This window comes from Phyllopteryx taeniolatus, chromosome 10 (assembly GCF_024500385.1).
Source record: "Phyllopteryx taeniolatus isolate TA_2022b chromosome 10, UOR_Ptae_1.2, whole genome shotgun sequence".
Classification (NCBI taxonomy): Eukaryota; Metazoa; Chordata; class Actinopteri; order Syngnathiformes; family Syngnathidae; genus Phyllopteryx; species Phyllopteryx taeniolatus.
The window spans coordinates 14,819,340-14,834,988 of NC_084511.1; the positions used below are offsets into that span (position 1 = coordinate 14,819,340).

General features: G+C 41.3%; 3 protein-coding genes across 9 annotated transcripts in view; 1 reads left to right on the forward strand and 2 right to left on the reverse strand.

Annotated features, from left to right (window-relative positions):
• Nucleotides 1-9,949, reverse strand: sfxn1 (sideroflexin 1). The gene is made up of 11 exons (XM_061787359.1): nt 9,816-9,949; nt 6,355-6,524; nt 6,103-6,273; nt 5,359-5,457; nt 5,203-5,278; nt 4,839-4,924; nt 3,429-3,556; nt 3,297-3,346; nt 3,130-3,179; nt 1,039-1,086; nt 1-971 (listed from the first exon to the last, which is right to left on the reverse strand). Exons 2-11 carry the CDS (start codon nt 6,516-6,518, stop codon nt 875-877), a joined length of 969 nt encoding a protein of 322 aa, XP_061643343.1. The 5' UTR covers nt 6,519-6,524; nt 9,816-9,949; the 3' UTR covers nt 1-874.
• gcna (germ cell nuclear acidic peptidase) overlaps nt 9,503-15,649 on the forward strand; it is a 20,331-nt gene continuing 14,184 nt past the window's right edge. For both annotated transcript variants that reach the window (XM_061787346.1, XM_061787347.1), the window contains exon 1: nt 9,503-9,712. The gene's annotated coding sequence lies outside the window, so the exon portion shown is untranslated. The remainder of the gene's footprint in view (nt 9,713-15,649) is intronic.
• The window catches only part of LOC133484564 (serine/threonine-protein phosphatase 2A catalytic subunit alpha isoform-like), an 8,838-nt gene continuing 5,928 nt past the window's right edge, over nt 12,740-15,649 (reverse strand). For all 6 annotated transcript variants that reach the window (XM_061787358.1, XM_061787353.1, XM_061787355.1 and 3 more), the window contains 2 exons: nt 13,731-13,849; nt 12,740-13,616 (listed from right to left, as the gene is read on the reverse strand). In XM_061787358.1, the coding sequence (XP_061643342.1) occupies nt 13,544-13,616; nt 13,731-13,849 (192 nt within the window). In that variant the 3' untranslated portion in view covers nt 12,740-13,543. The remainder of the gene's footprint in view (nt 13,617-13,730; nt 13,850-15,649) is intronic.

Sequence of the window (15,649 nt, forward strand, 5' to 3'; positions counted from 1 at the left end):
TTATACAGGAAAAAAAAAAAAAAAAAAAGAACGAACGAACACAAACATGACTCAGTCTTCGATCTCCAGCATGGTGGACAAGCAAATACCAATCGTGATTAAGAACTTTCGACATGTATACAGAGCCGATGGCATCTGTAAAGAAAGAACACTAACCGGACATGAATTAGGGATTGGAAAAGAACAAGAAGGGCTAGTATATTGGCTTGGAGAATTGTATATTTACTGTGTGTATCATTTATTTGCCTAAATAAATATTACAAATACATTCTAATTTCAAAAATGCATTGTACGAATAAAAGGTCACCAGAATAAACCTCTCATCCCTAATTAATGCCTGGTGCAGTTTGGTAAATTATCCCATACTATGAGGAAATACAGAATATTGAAAAGAATAAAAGCGCTACTGAATGTTGTGAGGAGTGGTTGCTGGTGCTTGTGTGTCAAGCACAATAAATAAAATGAGGAAAACGGATCGTGAGGGTATTGAGATAGCACCGTGTTGATCCATTAATGGTCGCCGCCATTAAAAAAGAATGGTTCCCTGGAGATAAATAAGCCTTTTTGAATGGTCGCTCATTTGGCAAAAATAAAGTTATTGAGGGAATGTAATGAAACAGCAGGTTGAGGTTGTTCAGAGGTAATGTTGATTTGGCACAACTCCAGAGATATTTGATTAATTAAATGAAAAAACTATTTAAAAAAATACTGCACATACACAAAAATGGCATTTAAATAAAATAAAATTCACACTATTGACAGAGGCAAGAGTGTCCGTGTGAAATGAGCAGATGCAAACTTAACTTTGGCACACTGAATGAGGAGGACCATCGACCTGGTCATGGCGGCGTTTGGACACTGGTGGGCGATGCTCTCATAGCCCCTTGTTGAAGTAGACTCTCTCCAGGCCCGGTTGGCTGGCCCGGATCTTCTCTTGCAGCTCAGGTTCCAGGCGACTAACCGAAATAGAGCTGGACGGTGCATGCGTATTATTAATTCTATCTTCCAATTTTACACAGATTTTAGCCTTTCACTCACCTCTTCTGGGGGAACAATGCACAACACAGCGGAGTTGCAAACACCAGGCTGAAAACGGCAATGAAAGCGTGATGAATGTAGCGTTAAGGTGGAAACCAAGGTTGTAACAATTAATTCAGACATCAGTAGTCATCAGTAGTAAGCAGTGTATTTTTTTGGGTTGTTTGTTTTACTATTAAAAGTGGTTTGTCTTCTTTTTACAATTGTGATAGTCAAACATGTTAAAATGTTAAAGAAAAACACTTTTTTGTCATGTTTGTTAAAACAGTCATTAGGACTGGACAGTAGTACAAGATAAATATTTGACCTGTGGAAAAATCTGTGCCTCAAATTTGAAATACTGGAAACCACCATGCCCGAGAAAAAACAACCGATCAGAGAGGGAAAAAAAGGCGTGACTTACGAGCTGTCAATAATTTGTTGCGCACTTGTGGCACACTAATAATGGGCACATCCCCCTCAGCCTCGTGCTGACCTGTTACCTTGTTACCCTAGAACAGCCCATTATTCACCAGCAAGATCACCAACAACCTCCTTCTGGCAGTTGACTCTGGTCTTAAGATAGGCCTGCTTCGGGCACATATTTTAGATTCAGGTTCAGGTTCAGGTTCAGGCTTGAGTCTTTGTTTGTTTGATGCTTTCAACTTTCTACAGCTATGGCCTTGAATTTCTCTATGTACCCTTAGCTTGCTCAACTAGAAAAAAAACAGTATATACCACAGGTGTCAAACTCAAGGCCCGGGGGCCAGATCCGGCGCGCCACATCATTTTAAGTGGCCCGTGAAAGCAAATCATCTACGTTGACTTAATGCTTCTTGCCAAAAGAGAAAATAGCAAATTGTACTCATTTTGAATAACGTCGAGACATTGCTAGCATTTTTTTGTTACCAACCCCCTTTTTAAAATAAATTGAATAGTAGTTGAACAAGTAATTTTGTTAGCGGATTCTGATTTCAAAATAAGTTATCCATACAATTGTTGTGTATATGTAATGTATGTATGCCCACCCCCTCCATTTTTTAGCCTATAGCCTACCTTTTGGGAATATTTTCCATAAATTCAATTCACTCCTCCATTGTTATGTGAATAACACTCAGCTCTACCTCTCCACCAAACTCACCGCCACTATTTCTCCTTCCGTCCTTACTGACTGCTTCTCTAAACTCAAACACTGGTTACGTTCTATGACTCAACAGTGATAAAAAACGAAATCCTACTCATATGTACCAAGCCCATGCTAGCCAAAATTGACAGTTTTTCCATTACACTTGATTATTCCTGTTTCCCCGTCCCCTCAGGTTAAGAGTCTGGGTATCCTTCCAGGTACGCATAAATAACATCAACCAGTCTGCATACTTTCATTTACGAAACATCAAATCGCCTCTGTCCATCCCTCACCCCCCGTACTACTGCTGTCCTTGTTCATAGCCTCGTCACTTCTCACAAACTACAACTTGTCTAGAACTCTGCCACCCGTATTAACATAAGGACCCCCTTCATTCACCACATCACTCCAGCCCTGCAACAACTCCACTGACTTACTTTCCAATACCACATCTAAAATAAAATACTGATCTGCACCTTCAAGGCCACCAAATGCCTTGCCCCACCATATCTTGCTGTAATTGTCACCTTGTGATCGTATTGTGATGTTTCACGAGTGTAAACAAAGACAATTAAGTTAAGACCATTTCTCGTGGCTGAATTTGCCTCAATTTGTTATTTTATAAGATTGAAGTAATTATTGTTGGAGTTAGAGTGATATTTTTGGGCAATATTTGTATTTGCATATTGCAGTTTCATATTTTTGTCTATTTGATGTTCATGCTCTGATTTTTTTTAAAAAATTTAAGTTACACAAGAGTTACTCGGAATTTGAATTATTATTTTTTTTTTTCTCACCAAGTACTTACTCAAGTAACTATTTGGAGGACTACTTTTTACTATTCATTCATCACATAAGTAACTACTCTTGAGTACAATTTTTAGCTACTTTACAGTGTTTGACTCAAAACTTAAGTGATTAAACTCACTTTAAAGATGTATGGAAGAAACACCAACTAATTAGGTTGACAGTCAGAGACCACTCACCAGAATCCCACCAGGCTGACTTGAATTGGTGCACTCATCCATGGGAACCTCTGAAAGGAGCAGGTGGGGGGGGGGCAAAGACAGTGAATTCCCTATGCCCTGCTGCTTCTTTCTCTCTGTGTGAACAACATCTGACCCTCACTATTTAATCAATCTTCATGTCTTACCTTCAGAAAGGCCTTCTTCTCCAAATGGTTCATTAGAAAGGGTGGGATGGCTAGAAAGAAAAGGAGGAGGAAGAGTAGATAGAGAAAAGCCATCTTTGCATGTGACTGATGATGCAAAGTAGATCCTGGTACCCATTCCTGGAGAGGCCATTAGGATCCTTGAGACTACAACCTGAGAGATGGCCTGCTGTGCCGCTTTGGTCGATTCTCCTATCCTGTTGTCGTTCTCATCTGTTATGGGAATGCCGTGTTTCAGTTCCCTGAAGACAAGGAACAAATATAATTCAACCCGAAGACAAAAAAAAAAACCTCCTCAAAATCAATAAGTGTAGGTTCTTTGTTTTCATGACTTTTATAGTAACTGAAGGACTATGCAAAAGTATGTGTTCAACCTTTCTGACCCTAAAGGCCACTGTAGTTCAAACTAATGTTCAGTAAAGCAGAGTGATTTGCAATACTGTCAAGGTGCCCAAGGCAACTCAAATCATCACCGCTGCCAAATTATAACCACTATTACTCCATTTCTGTCATAGTTGTTGAAGTTCAATTCAGACCAAACAAGGGAAAATACTCCTTTAAAGTCACATATAATTTCTTAGTTCACAACCTTACTGTATCTTAGTAGAGTTCAGTTCCGTAAGCAACAACATATTAATTTTTCAGGCAACATGTTCTGATATTTGTTGGGCTTTTTGTGGTACTCATTCCAAAAGAAGGACATCACAATGGAAGAATATAGACAGGAAGTTACATGAAGCAAGCAAGCAAATGGGTTCAAATCCCTACGTCCTGTGTGGAGTTTGCATGTTCTCCCTGTGCTTGCCCGGGTTTTCTCTGTGTATTCTGGCTCCTTCTACGTTCCAAAGCCATGCATGTTAGATTCAGCGCCGACACTAAATCCTCCATACGTGTGAATGTGAGTGGTAATGTTTCTTTGTCTATATGTGCACTGTGATTGGCAGGTGACCAGTCTAGGGTGCACCCTGCCTCTTGTCCCAAAACAGCTGAGCTTGGCTCCAGATCACCCGTGACCCTAATGAGGACAAGCGCTTTAGAAAATGGATGCATTAGTAATTACTAGAATTGCATCTTTGGGCTTACAGAGTTTGAGGATTTATGATGGCACAATTTGGACACCGGAACCAAGTTTTTTTTTATTGTAGGGACAGTACTTCCTATAGGTCTAAAGTTGACCAGCGTTCCGCAATGGATTGTGTTCAGCTGTAGAGATTTCACTTTCTGTACTATATAATTTGTCTTCTTTTAAAATTGTGGAGCCATGATTACTGCTAGGATACAGTATTAGATCTAGTCATAATATGAGGAAACGGGCTTGTGAGTTTCCACTTGGAATTTTTATCCTCTGTGAAAGGCCAGCAGGGTGAAACACTGTGAAGGGTTTATGGTGTCACACACAACTTTGAACATGAGACTCGTGTTTGTTGTGTGTGTATGAGTGTGGCATTTTCACTAAACAAACATAAATTGGGGAACTAATCCCAACTAAGTTATTTGTCTTAAGGTGAACTCCTCACGCCTTACCTTTGCCTCATCAGTGGGATGTTGATGCAGTTCGCAGCAGCTACAGCAGCAAACGGAACAAAGCGTCCGATCAGAGGTGAGACGTGCTGCAGCGAGAGAGAAGAGGCTTCAAAAAACACAATAGAGGAACAAGATCCATCCCTGAAATGGCGTATGCATCCAAGTTTCCCGAGTATAAATCAGCATGAATAACACTGAGCTGGCAGGGAGACACGCCGACTCCAGAGCACGACCCCGTGAATAATTAGGCTCCTCTTGGACAAAGAGGCTATTTGTGCACGACTAACATCATGTCAGCACTACCCGAGCGCTTGAGGTCAGCCCGTTAAAATGAGAAGTAGAATGGGGTTAGATGAACTGATACCTTTGTTAGTGCGTTTAGTCCTAGAGCGGTGGCTACTGCCCCTGTGGTGGCAGATACATACGCTGTGCCAAGCTGACTGCAAACAAGAGAAGCACATCAGCGGCGAATGAAGGGGCTGATGGGATCCAGGCATCATGCCTGCTGCTGCTGCCGTACCTGACCGTGATGGGAGCGTCGCCGCTCCTGTTAGTGTAGTTCACGATTGCGTTGAAAGACTGATTGATCCATTGCCAGAACAACACAGCTGGCGTGGTCCTGAGGGATGCGGAAAAGAGAACATTCACACAGCTTCTCGTACGTTTCTCATTAGTTCTACAGGGTTAGCGGGGCTCCGCTGCTTTCAATTTGCAACTTTTTTATAATAACACCTAACTAAAAATAACAAGTGTATGTATATGAAAGTCCCTAAATATCTGTTCTATTACCACAACTAAGGAAGTGAGCAAGCAGAAATATATGTGCAGTGGTATCTTGACTTACAAGTGCACCAACTTAAGAATTTATTTTTTTTTTTTTAGTTAAGAGCCATGGCTTGGTTATTTTTTTTATTTAAAAGAAGAAGAAAAAAACACTCGCAAGGACCACGGAGAAGACGCTCACACTGAACTGACTCGTTTCAGCCCTACAGAATACATTGTAGAAATCTTTGCTTGAAAACCGGCACAAGAGACCTTTTTCTATTGTCCCCGAGATATATGTCGCCATATCACCTAGCACTAGAACATACTGCTCCAGAACATTAGTAAAAAGTATGGCAACCTTGAATGGTCAAAAAAAGTGGCTCCAACCCTCTCACTCACCCAATTTTGATAGTGAATGATGTGGTGATGGTTTTGCAGAGCCACAGGTCCAACCATTCTAGTTATTTGTAGCAGCTAGCAAGTTCCTGCAAGCTCTTACTTGTAAAATGTCATCATGCATCCAGTGATGGTCATGTTCATCGGAACCTGCGCAGACATGCGGCCAATCAGGATCATCTTCTCGCCGGTATCCGGATGGAAAGCGGAGTCAAAGACATATTTGGCTCTCCACAATTCATCTTCTGTCAGCCCCGGTGAGACTATGCCTTTTCTGGGGTACCGTAAACATCTGGATAAGAACTCTGGCTTTGTGCGTTCGGCGGTGGCTTTGGCAGCCACTTGCCTGGCTTACCTGTAGTCGGTGATGATTTTGTGCGCACGTTCTAACTGTTCATTGGTGAGGAGGACGTTCCGTGGGTCAGTGACGGTGAAGAAATGCTTAGCGCGGCCCATAAACGTGCTCTGGTCCCAACGGGGCTCCTTGATGTTTATGGACGTGGAGAGCTCTGCAGCCATATTTATCTGGTGAAAGGAAAATATTGTTTAAAAATGAAAAACAATTACAAATAAAGCCATCCATTCATTCATTTTCTGTACCATTTGTCCTAGTTAGGGTCACGGGTGAGCTGGAGCCTATCCCAGCTGGTATGGGCGAGAGGCAGTGGATAACCTGAACTGGTCACCAGACAATCGCAGGGCACATAAAGCATAGACAAACAACAATTCACACTCACATTCACACTGATGGCCAATTTAGAGTCTTCAGTTAACCTGAATGTTTTTGAATGGAGGAAGCCAGAGAGAAAAAAACGTAATTACTGGGAGAACACGTAAACGCCACACAGGAAGGCTAGAACAATTGGAAGCCCAAACCACAGAATTGTGAGGCAGAAGAGATAATCACTATTCCACCATGCTCTAACAAACAACCATTTTATTTAGTACTCTGGCCGCAATTCATTCCTTTGACAAAAGCAGGTTGCCAGCCTTCCAAATGTGCCAAGCCGATACCATGTTAGTGACGTAAACCGTCACTGGTCGCACATTGGCCGAGCAGATTCCTTATCGACGTGCTGGTGTAACATTTCAGGCTTACGCGGCTAGAAATGACACAAAATAGTTAGACTTTACACCGATTTTATCGGCCTTATCGGTATCGGCCGATATTTAGCATTTTATGCTGATCGGTTGATAGGCTTTAATGTCATAATTCGCCTGATCGGCTCCGCAAAAGACATTTACTCCGCATCGCTGCGTGCATAGTATATTTGAATCCAAAAGCTAGTTTATTTTTAGCCTTGTCGCGTCTTTTGATGTAGTATTGGAAATATCTGACGGCCAATAAAGTTATTATTAAAAAAAAAAAAAAAAAAAAACGGCGGTGTGGGACAGACAACACGTCTGAGACAGACAACACGTAATTGCCGGATCAGACTACAAGACACATTTGCTCTTTCAGACTACTGCAATAAAATCTTGTATTCCGATACCACCGCATCCCGTTTTTTACGATCATTGGGCTTTATCATGTCAACTCAAATGTGACCGGATACACTCGTTACCGTGGCGACGACAACAAGAGTGGAGTAAGCCGACTTTGTATTATAAGGACAAAATGGTGTTGTTTGCTGGTCTTGTGCTCAAGCCAATATTATTATTGCTTTGGCACCATCTTGTGGCATCTTGGTGCCAAGGAACTATGTTGAAGTAAGTTGAGGTGCTTCTTCAGAAGAGTAGTGCTTTGGTGGCATCCTGTGGCATCTATAGGCAATAATAAACCTTTTCTGAGTAGTGCGGGGTGTCAGTTACTCATGGATTCTTACTATTCGTGATTGGGTTCAGTACCAATTTCCCAGGCAAATGTAGGTGATGACTGTGAAGTAAAAGTTGTAGTTTTTAAGAAAAAAAAATAATTAGAGGGGGGGGGGGGTAACAGATTTTCAATGAAAAAAAAGTTGGGAATTTTAAAAGAAAAAAAATCCTATTTTTATAAAGGTCGTGACTTTTTTGGGTGGGAGTGGGATATTTTAGAAAAAAAAGTTATATTTTCAAGAAATAAAGTTGTATACAGACGGTACATCCCAAATTATGACGTTTGGAATTTACAAACAGCGCGCAACGAACTCATTTGTGCAGCGGCGTAGGAATACATTGTCATGTGGCACAAGAATCCATGCTCAGTTACCACCACAAATGCTTTTTTTCATTTGATTTATTTTGTATTTGTAGACTTGATGTGTTTTTCACGACTCTAATTGTGACTTTTTTACAACTTCAACCCAATACCCCTTGTATAAGAATGCATTGGAACACAGATGTCAGAGTTATGGTCCTTTTACAGTGACCGCTATTGCAAATTGAGTGTTTACCTCATGTTTCTTCCTAAAAGAACCAGACTATATCCCTTTTCAAAATTAAGTTGACCAATAGTTGTTTCCCTTCTCTTTTTGAAACATATCCATCAATTTGTTGTGAACACTGTATAATAATATGATGAGGGAATTATACATTTACTGCACGCATGGGTTCATAGTCATAACAGACCCTGTGAGGGAAACCAACGTTGCCGGTGAGCTGTGACAAAAATTAGTATGACAGCCTTGCATGAGAAGATGCCAGTGGGATCCACTATCCTGAATTGAAATGTTTCTTCATGGAACCTTAATACACTCTTCAATTTGCGTGTTTTTAAACTGTTGAATATTCTTGAGTATATGTCTACAAGCAGTTTAGTAGACACGTGTGTAAAAGGCACACTTTTGGATACAGCTGCAGAAATAAATATCCTTTGAATGTGTAGGTATGTGCTGTATACCATGTTACTACGGTTACGCTTGCTATTCCATACCGTCCGTTCATAGCTGCCTACAAGCAGCTTTGAAGGATTTCAGTGCACATTATACAACAATTATTTAGATGTTGGTGCATTCATTATAGTTTGTGTCGGGGTAAGAGGAAAGACACGCGCACACGCAGCCAGATAAAACTGGCCTGCACTGCCATGAACATGTTCTGTGGACGCATTGCTCCCAGTCGGATCTGGTTTTTAACCATTTTTGCTCCAAATGTAAATCTCTGCAAGGATTTGCTGCAGGGTGATGAAACTCCTCCTGGAATTGCACCAATCATGGCTGCTGGCTGGACTGAGTGACACATGAACACTAATGTGCAGCTGGAAGGATGTGCACGCTCTTCCAATTGAATTCAACTCGCGGGTTGGAAGAGCCAGAAGAAGAAGAAAAAAAAAGCCCAGTTTGCTTGATTCTGTGCTTTGTATGAAGCTCAGCGGGGGGTTGGGCTCGCGCTGCGTTAATCAATACTTTTAATTGTTAATGAAGGTTTTGTGGGGAGGATGAACTTTGGACCGCGATCTGCAAGCTCTCGGCGGCGTGTGCCCTCACTCTCAGCCAATCACAGCGGGCCTGCGTGGCTACACATTAACCACCAATTGCCTGCGTACGATCCACATCATTTTATCGTTTAATATTTATTATATTTTCAGCCATTTCGGGAGGAGTGGGGGGTTCTGTTTTTGCGCACCTCCGAGAAGTGCTTCAACGCGCTGTGCGTGACAACCTGACCCAAACCAGTCCGATCTGGACTGGATCTTGAAACAAAACAGCGATCTTACAATTGGGAGAAAATAAATGGACAATATATCCCGTTTCGAGCGCAGATGAATTCGGCGGTGCGGGCAGCTGTGCGTTCAGGTAGGATTCAACTACAGCGACGCCACATCCACACAACCTCGGCACGCGCACCAACACGCTCGCAACAACATTTCATTTGGACTTTGAATAATAGATGACTTACTGCACTGAGGGCTCCGGCGCTCCGTGAGAGAGGTCCCTGAATGGCTGCAGCCAGCTAATTTAGCGAACAGTCAGCACCGCACACACGCCACATCGCACACGACCCATACCGGAAGCAGCCGGACGACACATTAAAAGTAAGCACACGTACGCGACTCAGTGGGAAGATCTTTTTTTTTTTTTTTAATATAATCTCTTAATTCGGCTGGGAAACGACATTAGGTCAGTTGAGAAAATTCATTTCACCGTTTGCCAGTTTCACGAAGAGACCTTTATTTTAAAACGCAGCTTCCGGTGGTGGCCCCTTCACACATGCTGGCTTGATGCATTTTCAGTGCAGCGGCTTTTCAGACACACAAGCACATAAACAACTTAGTGGATCCTCCAAAGAAAAAAAATATTCATTTAAAAATAGATAGGAATTTATGTAAGCGGCAGCACAGTGATGTAGTGGTTAAAGCACATCTTCCTTACACTTTTGATCCTTTGGTTTGAATCTCAGCCACGGAATTGTTTTAGAGTTTGCAAACTCACTCTGGGCTTGAGTGGGTATTCTCTGGGTATTCCTGCTTCCTCCAACGCCCCCAAAACACGCATGCTAGATTTATTGAAGTTGAGGCAGGACGGAATCCAAGTGGTTAGCACATCTGCCTCAGTCTAGAGCATAAATGTTAAACTCAGGCACGGGGGCCAAATTTGGCCCATGATGTAATTATAATTGGCCCGCACGACCATATTAAACGTGTATTAGAGCTGGCCCGCCAGTCTATAGCACATGCGCCACTAATATTACAAATCCCAGAAAGCTTTGCTAGTGTGTCGGCGCCCCTTCCCTTTCTGCTGCAGTCGTAGCGACTATGCTACCGGTCTCCTCGAGCAAATTTACGCTTCCCCTTCCCAAAAATGGCCAAAGGAAAGATTGAAAACATTTAACTTCCAAGATAGGTGGGAGGCAGATTGTCGGTTCACTAAAGTAAAATACATACCTGTTTGTCGTGTGCGGCGCAACGTGGCTGTAACCAAGAATATAACATAATTGAATTTATGTTTTTTAAAGTTTTTTTTAATGCCCTTTATCAACTCCTAGGCAGGGAATGTTAATAGTTTGAGGTTTGGATTTTTATTGAAGGACATTCTTATTTTTTTGGGGTTGTTTCGTTTTTGACCTTTAAAAAAAGATTTACATCAAAGAGAAAGGTAGTTGGAAATAAATAAATAGAAGCTAGAGAGACAGAAGAATTCATGTTATCTATTTAAATACAAAACAACAAATACCACTGATGTCTTTTATCTCAAATTTGATTTCTCATGTTTATAATGTTAAAGTTTGTTTATTGCAGATTCAATGTTTAAGCAAAATTTAAACTGCATTTCTGCAGAAAGGGGAAACATGCACATCGCAGTGATTTTTCATTAAATATTGAGTTTGGCCTGCGATGTTGTCCCAATTTTTATTTTTGGCCCGTGAATTTCAGTTTGACACCCCTGGTCTAGAGCATAGGTGTCAAACTCAAGGCCCTGGCGCCAGATCCAGCCCGCCACATTTTATGTGGCTCGTGAAACTGAATCATGTGCGTCATCTTCCATGATTCTTGTGAAAAAATCTGTACTAAAATTTAAAATGGTCATATGAAATAAACAATAATGTTGAGATATTACATTGCATTTTTTTTGTTACCAAACCACTTTTTACAGCAACTTAAATGATAGTTGAATAAATTATCATCCTTGTCTTCTTATTTCAAAACTAGTTAGCCCTCAAGTTGTTGTGTCCATGTAATAATAATATGAGGCAATTAAACATTTATATGGGGTAAATCGTAACTACAATGTTGCCCGCGACAAAAATGAGTTTGACATCCCTGGTCGAGAGGGTTAAGGAATTGAATCTTTTGCATCTAATTTATGTAAAGTGGATACATTTGTTTCTGGGTGAAACTGTTACAACCATAAAACCTTTGAAACTCCAGTTTAATAATTAAAACAGTGTTAACAGTGTGCAGAGGCTAACCATAAATAAAATACAAATAAATTAAAATTATAGATGCTTGAGGGACAGAATGCAGAAGAGTCAGGGCGGTGTATGCAAAGCCACTTTCCCTCATGGCTTTAATAGGTATTGCCGGAATGATTTTTGAGTTGTCAGGCAGCTTGGCCATGTAAACATTAGATATTGTTTAAGTCAGTGGCTCTCAAACGTTTTCCACCAAGTACCACTTAAAAAATACTTCTCCAAGCACCACCATCATGAACATTAAAATACTGTAGCACAGTAGTCATACGTGTTCATCCAGTGGTGGTTCTAGACCAATTTCAGTCAGGGGGGCCAGGCTGGGACCAGGGTTTTGTCAAAAGAAAGTGTTAAACACATGTACACGCATGCAGCATGCACGCGCACACACAGATGTTGGTGCAATATCACAATTATATTTAAAGTACGTATTGTAGCAACTGGAGAAGTGGACGATTTCTCAGCATGCCTATCGACATGTTCTAAATGCGGGAACTATGTCTGCGGAAACAGTTCCCCCTAAAATACTCCCGCCTCTCGCCCAAACAATGCAGACAGATGCCAACAAAAGTGACATCAGTTCCAAGTGTGAATGTTTTTAAGTCCACATTAAAAACTCTTCTTTTTCTCTCATGTTTTTAGAGCATTTCCACTTTTAAATGATCTTTCTTGTGCTGAAAGCTGTTTTGATTGTATTTTTATTTGTATCTTTTTTTAAAAATGTTTATAAGCTGTTTTTTCTTTGTTTTTAAATGTTTTTAATCGTGTAAAGCACATTGAGCTACCTTGCGTATGAAATACGCTATATAAATTTGCTTTGCTTTGCTATTACATAAACCTTTTAACTCTTTATTTATTGTCTTTTATTTATATTCCTATTTATAAATTTTTCAAAATACTTCTTGAACTCAAAATCTAATTTGTATTTTTATAACATGAAAAATTAATTTACATAAGGAATGAAATCTGTTTCACAGACAGTTACACATGGTTTTAACACTTTTGGTGAAATTGAAGTCCTATTATTGCCCCCAGAAAATTGGTAGAAGTCCAAGCTGTACCACTTTTGTGGTGTTCGACTTTGGAGGTATTTGGGACTCATCTGCCCCTGCAAAGAGAGATCACATCACAGCATGACAGAAAATTACAACGCTTCTCATGTGTCAAATTAGATTACTCTGATGGCAACCCCCACGCTATTCATAGACCCTACAAGCCCTATGTGCATGGTATCTGTGAATTTATATAATATGCAGTTATGTATCACCCAGACACCCCACGCCATTCATAGACCCTACAAGCCCTATATGCATGGTATCTGTGAATTTATATAATATGCAGTTATGTATCACCCAGACAGTCTTTTTTTTCCTTTGGCATCATCGCTCAATTAAGTATTTCTAGGCATCTGTGCTTAATTAGTGTCTGCAAACTATGAAGTTATCATCACAGTTGATACCATTTGCAATTTTTCAGAGTATGCAAAATGTGATGCCATTGCTCTGACAGAAAATAAAATATTGCACAAAGAACAGAATAATTTCAGATCTCTGATAATGATACATCACTGGCCTAAGTGATATTACGCAAATGTCCTTCCTTATTGACAATAGTTTTGCAGTCTTTTTGATGCGCAGAGGTCTATGATAGAGTTCCTGCTTCCAGTTCTTTATCAATATGGTGGCACACATTGACCAAAGGTCACCATCTCAAGATCTTTAGAGGAAGTAGTCTGGAGATCGCCACGACAATTGGGGCTCTCCTTTGCGCGGGGCGGGGTCAAACTGTTGGCTGGCAAGCAAAGAGATATATTTGTCAGTGTAAATTCGAATTATGGATTCTTAAAGAGCTACAGTCACAATTCATTATTGCAAAATTCTAAATGAATGTTAGAAAATAACTTACAAGGAGCATTTCAGTGTGTCTTCAAATTCCATGATCGCTGCCTTGTTTCCACAACGATAACAATAGTTTGGTGCACTGAAGATCGTCACAACATTTTTGTCATGGTACCAGTTAAAGCCCTGAACAGGGAGGTTTGAGGGTTACATGAGTAGTCTGCATTGGCCAGACAAAAAGAATATAGTGATGCCTGGACTTACGAGTTTAACAGTTCAGTGACAATTGTATGTAAAATAATCTTTCCCCATTGAAATGAATGTCAATTCCATTAATCCGTTACAGCCCCCAAGAAAACACCCGCCAATTTTTTTTTAATATGATGCATGGCACTATGCAGTATTGTATTTTATAAAAAAATACAGTAGTAATATAATTAAATATAATGCACCTAGTTAAACAGTTTGTGCATCATGATTTAATGCCTTAATTGTGCCACTTCTTCTGGTGTGTGGCAATCATGGGGAAGTATAAAACATAAATTTGTACACACACAAAGAACCTGCCATGAAATTAGTCATTTTTCGCAGAGGATAAAGAATATACAGCACTTTACCATGGGCTCACCGCTTGTGGGAGGGACCAAGAGGGCCGGGTGAGCAGACAGCTGGGTGGTCTTGGCGGTCCAACCCCCAGCTACAGAAGCCGGCTGTAGAGATGTGGACTGTCACCTCTCTGGTAGGCCCAAGCTGGTGTGCAAGGTTGAGAGCTTCTGACTAGATATAGCCGGGCTCACCTCGGTACACACCTTGGGCTCTCGTCCCAGTCCTCTTGAGAGGGGTTGGACTCTTTTCCACTCTGGAGTTGCCGATGGTGAGACGCACCGAGCAGGTGTGGACATACGATACTTATTGCTCCCGGCTCATTGCCTGTATGTTGGGGTTCACCCCGGTGGACGAAATGGTAGCCTCCCTCTGCCTTTGAGTAGGGGGATGGGTCTTGACCGTTGTTTCTGCCTGTGAGTACTCACCCTTTTTGGAGTCCTTACAGGGGGTACTGGAGAGCCCGCTGGCTGGGGACTTCCTTGTTCTGCTGGGGGACTTCAATGTTCACATGGGGAATGACAGTGAGACCTGGAAGGGCGTGATCAGAAGGAACGGACCACCCTGAGATTCCTCCACCAGAGGAATTCTGGCATTGGACTTCTGTGCTCCTCATGGATTGCCCATAATGGACACCATGTTCAGACATAAGGGTGTCCGTATGTGTACTTGACACCCTAAGCCGCAGTTCGATGATTGACTTTGTGGTTGTGTCATTGGTCTTGCATCCGTATGTCTTGGACACTCGGGTCAAGAGAGGGGCGGAACTGTCAACCAAATCACCACCTGGTGGTGTGTTGGCTCCAATAGTAGATGCAGTAGATGCCGGTCCAACTTGGCAGACCCAAACGTATTGTGAGGGTCTGCAGGGAACGCCTGGCAGAGTCCCCTGTCAGAGGAAGTTTCAAATCGTACCTCCAGCAGAACTTCGACCACATCCTGGCGGAGATTGGAGACATGTTCAGTGCCTCCATTGTTGAGGCAGTCGACGGGAGCTGTGCATGTCGTTTTTTTCCACTTAAACATTGAAATGGCGGCAGGTGTGTGTGGACTCCCACCGAACATGGGTCTGAATGTAATCAGTTACTTCTGAACACTGCCACATGCCAGTTATAAGAGGGAGTGCATCATTGGCCAACCAGATTTATTTGTATTTATTTTATTTAAACTTGATTCAACCAGGTAAAAGACCAGTTAAAACAGAACATCTCTTTTGCAATGGTGACCTGGCCAAGAATGCAGCAAGTTAAATCAAGTCCAAGTCAATCACATGCAAGTTTGTTTCAGTTGTTTATTTTCACCTCCCCTCTCAAAAAGATACAAATGAATCCTTTGAGTTGTTCAAATTATAGGTCACATTAATGGTGGAAAAAGTTTTGAAAT

Bases quoted from the DNA above. Each gene is read 5' to 3' on its own strand.
- sfxn1 (XM_061787359.1), bottom strand. From the start codon at position 6,518: ATGGCTGCAGAGCTCTCCACGTCCATAAACATCAAGGAGCCCCGTTGG. The intron at 5,458-6,102 runs GTAAGAGCTTGC...CGCATCCCTCAG, and splicing joins TGCATGATGACATTTTACAA to GACCACGCCAGCTGTGTTGT. The intron at 3,347-3,428 runs GTACCAGGATCT...TTTTCTTTCTAG, and splicing joins AATGGCCTCTCCAGGAATGG to CCATCCCACCCTTTCTAATG.